At 33.9% G+C, this 12,196-nt stretch overlaps 2 protein-coding genes across 6 annotated transcripts; one reads left to right on the top strand and one right to left on the bottom strand.

The window, feature by feature from the left end:
• Positions 1–617: 617 nt before the first annotated feature.
• LOC25495473 (amino acid transporter AVT6A) lies at positions 618–5,353 on the bottom strand. Of its 5 annotated transcripts, none has more exons than XM_024785464.2 (6): positions 5,231–5,353; positions 4,427–4,891; positions 3,810–3,962; positions 2,808–3,011; positions 1,734–2,202; positions 618–1,508 (listed from the first exon to the last, which is right to left on the bottom strand). In XM_024785464.2, the coding sequence occupies exons 2-6, from the start codon at positions 4,839–4,841 to the stop codon at positions 1,355–1,357; spliced, it is 1,395 nt and encodes a 464-aa protein (XP_024641232.1). In that variant the 5' UTR covers positions 4,842–4,891; positions 5,231–5,353; the 3' UTR covers positions 618–1,354. The 5 variants fall into 5 exon arrangements, with proteins under 5 accessions (XP_024641232.1, XP_013451150.1, XP_039691072.1 ...); XM_013595696.3 differs by having other exon boundaries at positions 5,101–5,241; XM_039835138.1 differs by lacking the exon at positions 5,231–5,353 and adding an exon at positions 5,059–5,162.
• A 1,470-nt stretch (positions 5,354–6,823) lies between these two features.
• On the top strand, positions 6,824–11,541 carry LOC25495472 (protein trichome birefringence-like 13). The gene is made up of 6 exons (XM_013595694.3): positions 6,824–7,431; positions 8,343–8,526; positions 8,855–8,995; positions 9,506–9,626; positions 10,731–10,865; positions 11,067–11,541. The coding sequence occupies exons 1-6, from the start codon at positions 7,005–7,007 to the stop codon at positions 11,328–11,330; spliced, it is 1,272 nt and encodes a 423-aa protein (XP_013451148.1). The 5' UTR covers positions 6,824–7,004; the 3' UTR covers positions 11,331–11,541.
• Positions 11,542–12,196: the final 655 nt, after the last annotated feature.

Here is a 12,196-nt window from a genome sequence, read left to right as displayed (position 1 = left end):
ATTAAAACTCGTGGTATTTATAATGATTAAAAACTTATTTAATCCATTTGTTTAAACCTTCTAAAGCAAGTAAGAAGGTCAAATAAATTTTAAAAGGAGTTAATTGATTTTTGCATCCTCAAATAAAATGTATTTAATAATAAGGAAAAATGAATATGGTTTGAGACATTTTTTCATAACACCCGATTTTTTCTTTATTTACAAAACTTTGGTAACCACTTCATTATTTTTTTTAGTAGACCTCCAATTTTAAGCTACTATAATTGAGGATATCTAGAAAGTCAAATCTATATTAGTTTGGTGTGTTCTTGTCGGGAAAAAAAAAAACAGTTTGTTGCGTAAAGTTTTCAACCTTTATCTAATTTATTTCTCTTTTCCTTTTTTTCATTTTGTGTTTATGTTCATAGTAAATAAATACCCGTGAAAATGAGCAGGTATGGGTACCTCATCACACATCACACCTGCAGAACATTTTTGTTAATTCGTCCTGCAGCACCATCATACATTTCTATTTTAAATTGAAATTTTTTTGTGGCCTTTATGTTGATCATCAAGAAAATCACAAAGACGAGTTTAATAAATCAACAATAAACATAGCTTTGACTTCATTTAGAAAGTTTGACCAATCTCAAGAGCGTTGTCGACTAATATAGCACGTCAAAACAACGGTTACACGTGTTCAGTGAAATAATTTATCTGAATAGATATGCAAGTTGCTAATATATTCAATGGAACACTTAACCTGACAAATATTTAATTACATAAGAATTATGCAATACTATGAATTGCACCAAATGTTCAATTTCTAGGAAAATTTAGAAAAACACACTACTAACAAGCCACACATTTTCAAATCCATGATTAAATTTCTGTTTGTCTTGCCCAAAAATTCTTGAACTTAACCATTCTTTCATAAGCAACAGGATGTCCCTTCTGTCCCTTAGCCATTGATAATGCATACAAAGTGTCAACAAATGCATCTCTTACATTTATCAAAGAGATGAAGCCAGGGAAAAAGAGGTACATTCAACAGATCCCCGAAAATTACAACATAAATGATATTTTGACAACAAATATGTTGTCAAACACCCTATAAACATATGGTTTGTGTTTTTTGTTTATTTTTTCTCTTTTCCAGACATGTTGACAGTTGTGTTCAAATAACACTATTGTAATACAAACAAGGTTGAACAAATTGCAGGCCTTCACACACTTTTGAAGAATATTTGTACGCATGGTAGCTTTGTTTATAGAATAATCGACCCACCAGACCCTATTGAAAAAACTAATTTGATATAACCATAGCAAATTATGATCCTTTCATCTGAATGCATGGAAATACCTGTACTGTGAGCTATCTAATCAAGAAATCATTCACATTATGTTTGTTCTTGTTGATCAAAGCATAAGCATCACTGTATATAGCCACAGCATTTGACAAGACTGCCAGAACAATCATAAAGACGGACAAAATCTTGTCCGTTTTGGTTGCTATGTTGTGTCGATCCCTGTAAGAAAAGAAAAGGCTTATTGATAATTGTTGAGATAATTAATCATCGCACGAATAAAAATATTCTTAAAAACTACTTAAGCAAGTATCTTAGAATTTGTACACCATTACCTCGCCTTGTTTAATTATATTTTAGTAGGTGTTTGTTTCAAACTAAAGAATGGAATTAAACTATAAAGCAAAATCCATTATAAAATGAAATGAATTGAGTGATCAAACTTACTTCAGAGTGATTGCAGCTGGAAATATGAATCCTAAACAAACAGCAGCAGTTGCTCCAGTGAACTGGAAAAGATCCCAAATGCTAGGGATGAAGTTTGCTCCCATGAAGATAATGCCGACAAGCGCAATAGTAATTGATGCAAATCGTAAGTTATCAACAACCAAAGGCCTTCTTGATGAGGTAAATATCAGACCATCTATGTTGACCCTCAATGCATAGAAAACTACAGGAAATACAAGTACGAGATGCGCAGCATAGCTAAAACGAACAGCATCATTGAGCGCAGAACCAAAAGGAATTCCGAGATTAGTATCAAAATTGGCAAGAACGTCAGGAAGAGTATCGTCACCAAATAGAAGGAACCCAAAGAAGCTTGTCAGTAAGTAAACTGAAGAGCATAGAGTAAGGGAAGCACGCACAACGCCATGCATCCATGAGGAGTCCTCCAGTTCATTATCTATGTTGTGAACTGCAAATAAAGAGCGCACACAATACAATCATGGCATGATCCCACATGATCGAAACTTCAGCAATACTTGGGAATCAGCTTGAGATTTATAAGAAAATTCAAGCAATCAAGCCTAGTATGCAATATGTATACTATCACTCATCATTTAAGAATTTTCTGGTTGGACTTAACTCAACCCCTACAAACTAGATTGTAAGGCGAGGACTGTCCACTTTTAAACATTTTCCAGACCATATCTCATCCAATCTGTGACTCTAAACACATCATGTTGTTAACATGGAATGAAGAGTCAAGTAAATGATTGGATTTTGGGTGAGCAAATTTTAGTGTGCCGAGTTCAGACTATTAGTACATAGCCAGAACTAAACCAAAATAATTGGAATTTCAAGTTTTTAGCTCAAAAAAGGTTGACAGACACGGTTTCTTTTCAAATTAGTTGGACATAGGATGAGGTGATGCATATGGAATGAGTAATCAGAAGACCTCACAACTTTCTTCAAACAAATCTATAACCAACTTAGAGTTACACAAATCTATTTCATGCAAAAAAAATGTTAAAACAAGATAAACGAGTTCTAAACAAAGGTCTGAAATTTTTTCCACACCATTGTAGTGACAGATGTAAGCGGTCACCAACACAGGAACTACGGTGAATAGGTCAAAAACTGAAGCTGCATCAGTAATGACCGGGAAGAGTCTTGGCATCCCAATGCCTCCACTAATAATCTTGATAATTGAGATCCCTACGGCAATGATAAGGAAAACAACTGCTAATCCAACTGATAATGCAGATGTGAATCTCAAAGAATCTGCAACAACCACAGAATGAAAACTGGTATTGATATAGACAGTGTACAGGTGTGCCACAAAATATCTAAAACTAAGGTACAAATACATAAACAATAAGCTCTGAAGCATGGGTACTCCAAACATGGAGGAGTACCGGTACCGGGTACTCACCCGTACCTGGTACGTGTATGGTACTCGTAACTTAGTACCGAACCGTACCTATTTTTAATTAGTTATTTCGTCGTAGTTGGTGCAACAAAAATGTACGAGCGTTGAAAAAATAACCAAAATTATCTTGCTTTTGATGAAAATAGTAGAGGGGATGCACAAAAAAAAATAAAACTCTCAAGTAACATGATGATAGAAGTGTAGTAATTCACTTGATTTTTTTTTTATTTTTTTTTATGTATTATACCAATGTACCCGTACCTTCATTTTTTAAAATTTGCCGTATTACGTACCGGTACCCGCACCGGATACCGTACCCGTACCTATGCATCATAGACAATAAGTATTCAAATCCTAATATAAATACAATTTTCAATCTTCTAACTCAAGTAAGCAAAAACACTTGTACACAAGTAGAAGTTTGTTGCAATTTGTACAAAACCAAACAACTTGGCAACAAAATTCGATTGTAAAGATAGACCAATTTATACTTCAGTGATAAGCTTTGGAGCACTGGCAGTGTTTGAGTCATCTTCCTATCACTGTCGTCTAGTATATAACCAGTAACTTGTAATTTTATAAGTGAGACAACTAATAAAATAGTTCTATTTTTCACATCAACTAATACAAGAAAAAGCACAATCACTCACCAATTTGCTTAAAGCTGACCAGAGGTGCAAACACAGCAAGTGTTGTAAAGGTAAGAACAAATGTACGCCCAGTCCACCAATGGACTCCAAACCATCCTTCGAGGATACCAGAATGGTGAATTCCACTTGAAGTTGTTCCAGAAACCACATCACCTACAATACGAACAAAACAAAATAGAATTATACAACCTTAAGTTCTTGTCTGAATAGACTTATGGCTAATCAACTAGTGCATGTTTGGATTGGTGATGAGTTTAACGGAATCGCTGTAGGCCACTGTGATTTTGACAAAAATTATACTTTGTAGCTTTAACAAAATCACAGTGTTACCGTGATTTCACCAACCTAACCATCCATTCAAACCTACGAAGTACTAACACCAAACACGACACTGAAACTGACGTGTCGTCACTGGTAATAATTTGAAATTGTGAAATAATTGAACGTAACCACATGTATCAGTGTCATGTCAGAGTCAAAGGACACATGTAAAGCACAAAACACATCTTCAATATGAAGTGTCAGTGCTACATAGATCCAAACATACACTAAGACCATATTGATGATAACAGTGAAAGTAAAATTTTAAGTACTAGACTTAGTATTATGGTGTTCACCAATGATAATCATGTAGACAATAAGAACACCAACGTTATTGATAACAACACATATCTCTAAAACTGCTTTTCCATATCTCCCAAAGGCATCCCCCATAAGACTTCCATATGAAGAAAGATTCCCTGCCCTTGAAAACCTGAGCATGAATTCAACTGACTTCTCTGTCAAAAATGCTGTTAGGACTATAGCAATAAGACCAGGCACCATGCCCAACTTCTTCACACAAGCAGGCAAGCCCATGATCCCAGCACCGATAACTGTTGTCGATAAATTGAAAACAGCTCCAGAAAATGAAGCTCCATTAAATTCATGTAACTCGGTATCGCTTTCTTGAGACTTAGGTAACAAAGGCACATTCTCATCAACAACTTCCTTGTTCTTCCTTGTTTTCTTCTTCTCAGTTTCAATTGTCATTTTCAGCTTTCAAGTTTTCTCTATCAAAATTTCAAATCAGCTTCTTGAAACTGTCAAAAACAGCACACACCCATTTCTTAAGTTGAAGAAAAGATTCAAACTTTGGAATAAAAACAAAATTTAAAGCATGATACTCTATAAAAGTTCAATAAAGACAAAAACTATATTGGATCATAAGAATCATAAAATATCTATCAAAATAAGCACTGAATCATACAAATCCAAATAGATTTTGTTGGTTGAGTTCAAAGAATCTTACAAAAGTGCAACAAAAAAACCAAATGAAGGAAAAAATAATAATTGCACAACACAAAGTGGGTGGTGGTGAATATTGATTATTGATAGATATTATTTCAATTCTCTTTATTTTTGTGAGAATTATTACGTACAATTTTTTGTTTTAAAGTCAATCAAACTGACCAACATGTTGGGAGAGTTGACATGAGAACATGTCTTTCCTAGAATTTGAGTTTGATTCCTAGAGTCGTCAATTCGGATGGTAGCCCAACCCTAGTAAAAAAATTACTAGATGTTCGTTGGCGACGTAAAGATTAGTGCCATAGCATGTCCAAAGGGCCAAAGTCGCGAGGATAACATGAAGCACGTACACAAACACAACAAAAACACTTAAACATGGACATCGATAATCTAAAAAAAAAAAACATAATTCAATGTAATCACACACCAGACAAACTTTTAATCAGAAGTGTCGGTGTTATTACAATGTTGTAAGGTAAACTACTACCCATGAAATGAAAAAAAAAAAAAAAAAAAATTGGGTGAAGGATGAAAATAAGGGTTGCATTATTGGATCCATCAAAGATTCAAGTTGTAAAAACCAGTCATAAGATTCACGTTTCATTATTAAAATTCATGTCACTTTCAATGATGAGATGGCAAAGTTGAATAATAATAACAAAAGTACTCTTGTGTCTCATATTGTGGCTTAAAATGCAGGCATATTAAATGAAATGAACAAAGGAAAATGAAATCAACATAATCATAATAATTGGAGTAATTTTAATTTTAATTGAAATGTAATTCGTTAATTAATAATGAAGAAACCTGTTTTGATTGGAGCCAAATAGTTGCAGGACAGAACAAGCATGAATGAGCGAGTGCAGCGAATACGTTACCATTTTCCTATTTGAAATTGTTGTAAGGATTTGTGCGCTGGTCTTTTTTGGGAATAAATTCATGTATTGATATTTGATCTAATCATTCACATGCATTTTTTTTAGTAAAATTACTCACTTTATTAAAACATTATTACTATGCCCAATGTTTAATCCTACTATTGATTTCCTAAAAAAAAAAAAAGTTTCATTTTGATCCTATTCATGAAAAGTTTAAAAAAAGTTACAACATGGCAATGTAGACAAATGACAACGAAGGTTGATTCGGTTGATAAGGATTAAGGAGTTGACTCATCCACGAGTCATGAGTTTAACTCGCATTGTTCATATGAGGACCTCTTTGATATGTGGTTTATCGCTCTTTTAGTCTCCAACAAACGTAGTCGATCTCGGTCCTAGTTTATTTTTTCTTGATCCTTTCAAGTGGTTGCATGGACATGTGCGAATCTCGACCGTTCAAATACCCTTGGATAGTATGTGATAACATTAACGAGTGGTTGAGATCAATGCAGAACAAAAAACATGTCAAAAAGGGTTGGAGAAGATTTGAGTCTTTAGCTTTTTGGATATTTTTTTATCCCAAGTGTTCCTTCGTCATATTGTTTTCCCCCTCTTTTTCACATAGATCTAAATTTTTCTTTTATGATTTCGTCATCTTAATATATAATTGTTTTATTCTTCATCTTAGTGCAGCGTCATATGATTTTTCGATTTAGTATGATATTTATTTGATTCAAATTGATAAATCAACATCAAACAATTACGGATTTAATTAAACTCTACCTTCTTAGCTAATGTCTTAGGCCTATTTATCTTTAAAAAAAAACTGTATTTTTTCGAGTTTGATTATAAGCAAAAGTAAGTAATTTCATAATTATTGAATAAACCATCAAATTGCTTATGTCTTTGTAATTTATTTTCAAATTAGTCATCTGAATCTGCAATTTCACCTTCACCAATAAAATCAATTAAATTTCAACTTCAATTTCAAAGAAGAAGAAGAAACAAGCACATTGAAGAAGCTTTCATGGCCACAAACACAAGAGAAACGACTCATCAAAAGAAAAAGCACTTCTCAACATTATTCCCACTTCTCTCCCTTCTCACATTCACTTCAATCTTCTTCCTCCTCTCCCAAATCCGCAACCCTTCTTCTTCTTCTTCCTCATCCTCTTCCATCAAAGCCTTCTCTTCAATCCACAATTTCCAAATCAACAACAACAACCGTCATGATTCATGTGATTACTCTAATGGAAAATGGATCTACGACGAATCACGCGTTTCGCGATACGATGAAACGTGTAAAGAGATTTTTAAAGGATGGAATTGTATAAAGGGGAATAAATTGAATGGGCGTGAAGTTGTGAAGTGGCGGTGGAAAGGTAAGGGATGTGATGGAGTTGAACAGTTTGATGTTGTTAGGTTTTTGACCAGTCATGCACATTCCAGCATTGGTAAGATTCTTTTTCTATCTCTCTTTGTTCAAATCTATATATCAATTACTGCGTCTTTGGTTATGTAGTAGCAAAAATTGATTTTGAATAATTTGATTTAAGGTATGTTTGGAATAAATTGATTTTGATGAAAGCTTCTAAAATTGATAATTTGGTTTTAAAAAAGTAACTTTTTCACTATAAAAGCTGTAACAAACAGGCTTAAAATTGATTATGGTGAGTTGAATGTAAAGTGATTTATGTTTGGCACCAAACATTTATGTAAAATCAGTTCTAGAATCAAAAGCTCAAAAGTTCAAAACCAATTTTCCACGTCAAATCAATTTTAGCACCTGCAAAAGTTGAACCAAGCATACAGTTCAGTTTGAAAGTGTGTCTGTGTGTTGATGTCTGAACATAACATCGACACATGTGATCACATTCAGTGGCTTTGATATTTTTAGAGTGTAATTAGACTTTTGGTACTCGAAAGTGTAAGGGTTGAGCAATTTAGTTGGTCAATTTAGTTCATCAATTAAAATATCTCTTTTAATCAACATCCACCGATATCAATAAAAAAAACCTACATATTGACTGGAATAGTCTCTTGTTGAATCAAGCTAGGCATAAGCCTTTAAAATAGTGGTGCGAAATTTGGAATAATGACTTAATCAACTGACTTTGTTCAATTTAAGCGACTAAGTTACTATTTTGGGAATTTGCTGGACTAAAATTGAGCTACCCTTAGTATGCTGATTTACTTTGTTCAAATTACAATATGCTGATTTACTCTTTTTAAATTATTATCAGTGTTTATATGTCAATATCGGTGTCGTGTCCTGTTTTATTGTTGGTGTTTCATATGTTGAATTCAAAATCAAAGATGTATGCTTTTTGGTATTTTTAATAATGGGTGTGTTTCAGTAATGCAGGTTTTGTTGGGGACTCACTCAATAGGAACATGTTTGTGTCACTTTTCTGCACTCTAAGGAGCAGTATCTCTGATGGACAAGTTAAGAAGTGGAGACCTGCTGGTGCTGACCGTGGATTTACCTTCCTCACATACAATCTTACTATTGCTTATCACCGTACTAATCTTCTCGCACGTTATGGTAGGTAAGCTAAGCTAAGATTGCTTGCTGTTTTATTATTCTTATGATTAATGTGGCCTCACTTGTGTGAGGGCCTCCACTAAGTATGTTGTATGCATGCTGCTTTTAGTTACTATACGAATTCAGAATTTTCATCCATTTTTTGAAAATATTTAGATTTGTATAAGTAGGTTTTGCAGTCTTTTTTTTTTTTTTTTCACTTGTTATTATATATGGACATGTCATGATTTACATTGTCTTATGTGCAATCATTATTGGACTCTGATGCTGTTGTTTGTTACACGTTATTGGCTTAGTTTTGGTTCTTATTCCTCTGTTTGATTTGATTGCAGATGGTCGGCTAGTGAGAACGGCGGTGCCTTAGAATCACTTGGATTCAAAGAGGGCTATAGAGTTGACGTTGATGTTCTGGATAGTACATGGGCACAAGCTGCAAGTTTCCACGATATTCTAATTTTTAATACTGGGCACTGGTAGGTGATACTAGAGTGTTTGTATAATATGTCAATGTGTCATGTTTTGTACTTGGGTGCCTTCCTTTCTAGTCATCGATGTTGGAAATTACAAATATAATGGGTGGGACATGAGTTCCCTAGGATTTTGTTTGTCTTCTTGTGTGTATGTTTACATGAATTTTGAGTTTCGTTAAAGGTTTAAATATCTATAGCTTTCTGGTTTCATCGGTCCCCTTGATTGTTCTGATATATTACAAATCAATGTAAATAATGTCTTATCTTGCTCTGCTTGCTTATTATTTTCCATTGTTTGAGTCCAGTTGGTGTCAGAGCTGTTATTCAATCATTTGAGAAAACTTTAGTTGTATGATGATCTGGTTTAGTCATACAGATGATGTCTTTTGTGGCATGTTTATTATTTTTCCTATTCTAAGTTGATGTTTGTAGCTGTTTGTTGCAAAATTTTGAGAAAAATTACCAGAAGATTTTAATTTGGTTAATATGATTCTGTTTGGTTCATATTAACAGGTGGTGGGCCCCTTCAAAATTTGACCCTGTGAAGTCACCTATGCTTTTCTTCAAGAAGGGTCAGCCAGTAATCCCCCCATTACGTCCAGATCAAGGCCTTGATATGGTTTTAGAGCACATGGTAATGTATTTTCTTTCTATTCCTCTTAATATGAACTAACTTATAAATTGTTACCAATAATAGCTCTGAAGTTTTACCTGAGACCTGATAGATTAACAATTAGCTAGGTATCATGCTGACCAACCTCATAGTTTCTGCATTGCATCTACGGAATTTTGCACATTTGATTCCATTATGTTTGTTTCGTTGCAATGTATGAAAATAATAACAAGCACAAGCCAGGGGTCTAAAGTTCATATGTGATTGCAACTGGTCTTAAGTTTCCAAACCTACCAATTCAAAATTAAAAGAACTTATGCTTATGTATGCCAAACTGAACTGAACTGTGCTCAAACAGAACCAAAGTTTTAGCGAACTGTATGCAAACTGTTTACCCTTGAAAAATACTGAAAATTTGAATTTTTTCAGTATTTCACCCTTAAACTGAACTGTGTGCAAATTGAACTGAATTGTTTGCAAACTCTTTACCTTGAAAGATGCTGAAAAGACAAATTTAGAATATTTACCTCGTAAATTGTATTAGAAACACCATTTCAGTTCAAAAACTAACACAGTTCAGTTCTTTGTAGTGTGGTTCGGTTTAGCGGTTAAGTTTGGTTGTTAGTTTTTTTTTTTTAACAGTTCCATTTGTGGTTAATAGCTTTCATTAAAAGAGGATTTTGTAGGTCTCAATCTCAAATATGATACATATGGCTTGTTTATTGAAGAACATCTATAGATGACCACTTTATATGATACAAATAGAGGAAGGTTGCACAGAGAATAAATATTGGTCATCTTCCTTTTCAACCAATTGACACACATTTGGGAATTATTGAGCATTAGCATTAAAACGAAGTTTTCTGCAAAACAATGAACATCTAAATTGAGCAGTTTTTCAATTCTGTACATCAGTATTCTGAAACTGTTCGGATAAAATCATTGAACTTTTAAGTTGAGCAATTATTTCTGGGAAACTGATTGTGATTACGATACTCCTAAAACATAAATTTGATTATAATTTTTCAAATGCCACTATGAAATTACAAATAATTGAAGTAGGTATATGATTGGTCGTTGGTCTACTTTCTGCACGTGTTAATATGATAAGTGGTTTCTTCACAGATACCATATGTAGAGGAAAGAGCACGACCAGGTGCAATCAAGTTTTTTCGTACTCAATCACCCAGGCATTTTGAGGGAGGGGACTGGGATCAAGGTGGCTCATGTCAAAGGGATCGACCTTTATCGGCACAACAGGTAGGTCCGTCGTTTAGTTATTAATTATTTTTTCAAGTATTTCTCATACTAAAACTGTTATCCAACGAGTGACATGTGAATCCTATTGTAAATGGGATTGATCTATCTTCTCATTGCAGTGACCTTGAATTCGAGCCCCCGTTTCTTTTTTGTTGCTAAATTGTTGAATGAGCTGACTCTGGAATTTTGTTACCCTTTTAGGTAGAAAAACTTTTCTCTGTGAAGAATAATGGGACCAACGTAGAGGTTCGATTGGTCAATGAACACCTCGATAAGGCTCTTAAAGGATCCGGTTTCGTTGTTTTGAACATCACTTACTTGAGTGAGTTCAGGGCTGATGCTCATCCTGCTTCTGCCGGAGGAAAAAAACATGATGATTGCATGCACTGGTGCTTACCTGGAATTACAGATACATGGAATGACTTATTTGTAGAGCATCTAAATAGTATCAAACATAGGAGTTGATAAAGTGGTCACTTGTGCTAAATAGAGAGAAAAATGTACTGTCCAAGTGAATCTTTTTCTGTAGAACTTCTTGTTTAATTGGGTTTTGCAGAGGGTTTTGTTGGGTTAGGTGTAACAAAAATATATAGGTATAGTTTGTTTGTCTTGAATTTACACATTTAATGGTACCTTTGTTCAATTTATGTCAATTTTTTCATGTGTCTTTGCCCCATCTCCATGTTCATTTTTTCATTATGTTAACTATATATTTCCTCAATGAGAGAGCATAAACTGATGATGTAAATAATTTTACACCGCCGTTCATTGAGACCATCAATTTTTTTTTTGTCAAGTAACCTAGTGGCTAGATTCACACACATTATGTGTGAAGAAGTGGGGAATCCAGGATTTGAACCCCAGCCCCTGCACAAATGATCTCTGGTAGCGCCACCAACTGAGTTACACTTACGGAACTAAGACCATCATTTTCATATGATCATGCCAATTTCAATCTATCCTTATACAAGTGAAATGATGTGGAAAAATAGTGGTTTTCTATTGGATGTTGGTATAAAAATGTTTTACTTCTAGAAAGCTAGCTTGTAAAACTACCAATCATTTCTTTGTTCACCTCCATTAAATGGTTTAGTAAATTACATAATTACGATAATCGTACCATCTGACCTAGCATATATTATACATTATCTTTACCAATTGAGTTAAGCTCACAGAGACATATATAATTGAATCTAATAGAAGAGACTTAGACCTGACTTCTAAAACATGATGAACAAAAGTTTAAATTATAGCTTAGAGAGTTGACCACATTGAATTTAAAGAAAAAACGGATAGTTGTTTAATTAAATTAGACGTGTACAATTAATTCA

Source organism: Medicago truncatula, chromosome 6 (genome assembly GCF_003473485.1).
Source record: "Medicago truncatula cultivar Jemalong A17 chromosome 6, MtrunA17r5.0-ANR, whole genome shotgun sequence".
In the NCBI taxonomy this organism is placed as follows: Eukaryota; Viridiplantae; Streptophyta; class Magnoliopsida; order Fabales; family Fabaceae; genus Medicago; species Medicago truncatula.
Note: the sequence above shows the minus strand (reverse complement) of the source record. Positions and strands in the feature narration are given on the sequence as shown.

Coding starts and splice junctions, on each gene's coding strand:
- LOC25495472 (XM_013595694.3), top strand. CDS start 7,005: ATGGCCACAAACACAAGAGAAACGACTCATCAAAAGAAAAAGCACTTC. Junction 7,432..8,342: donor TCATGCACATTCCAGCATTG/GTAAGATTCTTT, acceptor TCAGTAATGCAG/GTTTTGTTGGGGACTCACTC. Junction 10,866..11,066: donor GACCTTTATCGGCACAACAG/GTAGGTCCGTCG, acceptor TTACCCTTTTAG/GTAGAAAAACTTTTCTCTGT.
- LOC25495473 (XM_024785464.2), bottom strand. CDS start 4,841: ATGACAATTGAAACTGAGAAGAAGAAAACAAGGAAGAACAAGGAAGTT. Junction 3,963..4,426: donor TGTCTACATGATTATCATTG/GTGAACACCATA, acceptor TTCGTATTGTAG/GTGATGTGGTTTCTGGAACA. Junction 3,012..3,809: donor GGTCAGCTTTAAGCAAATTG/GTGAGTGATTGT, acceptor TGGTTGTTGCAG/ATTCTTTGAGATTCACATCT.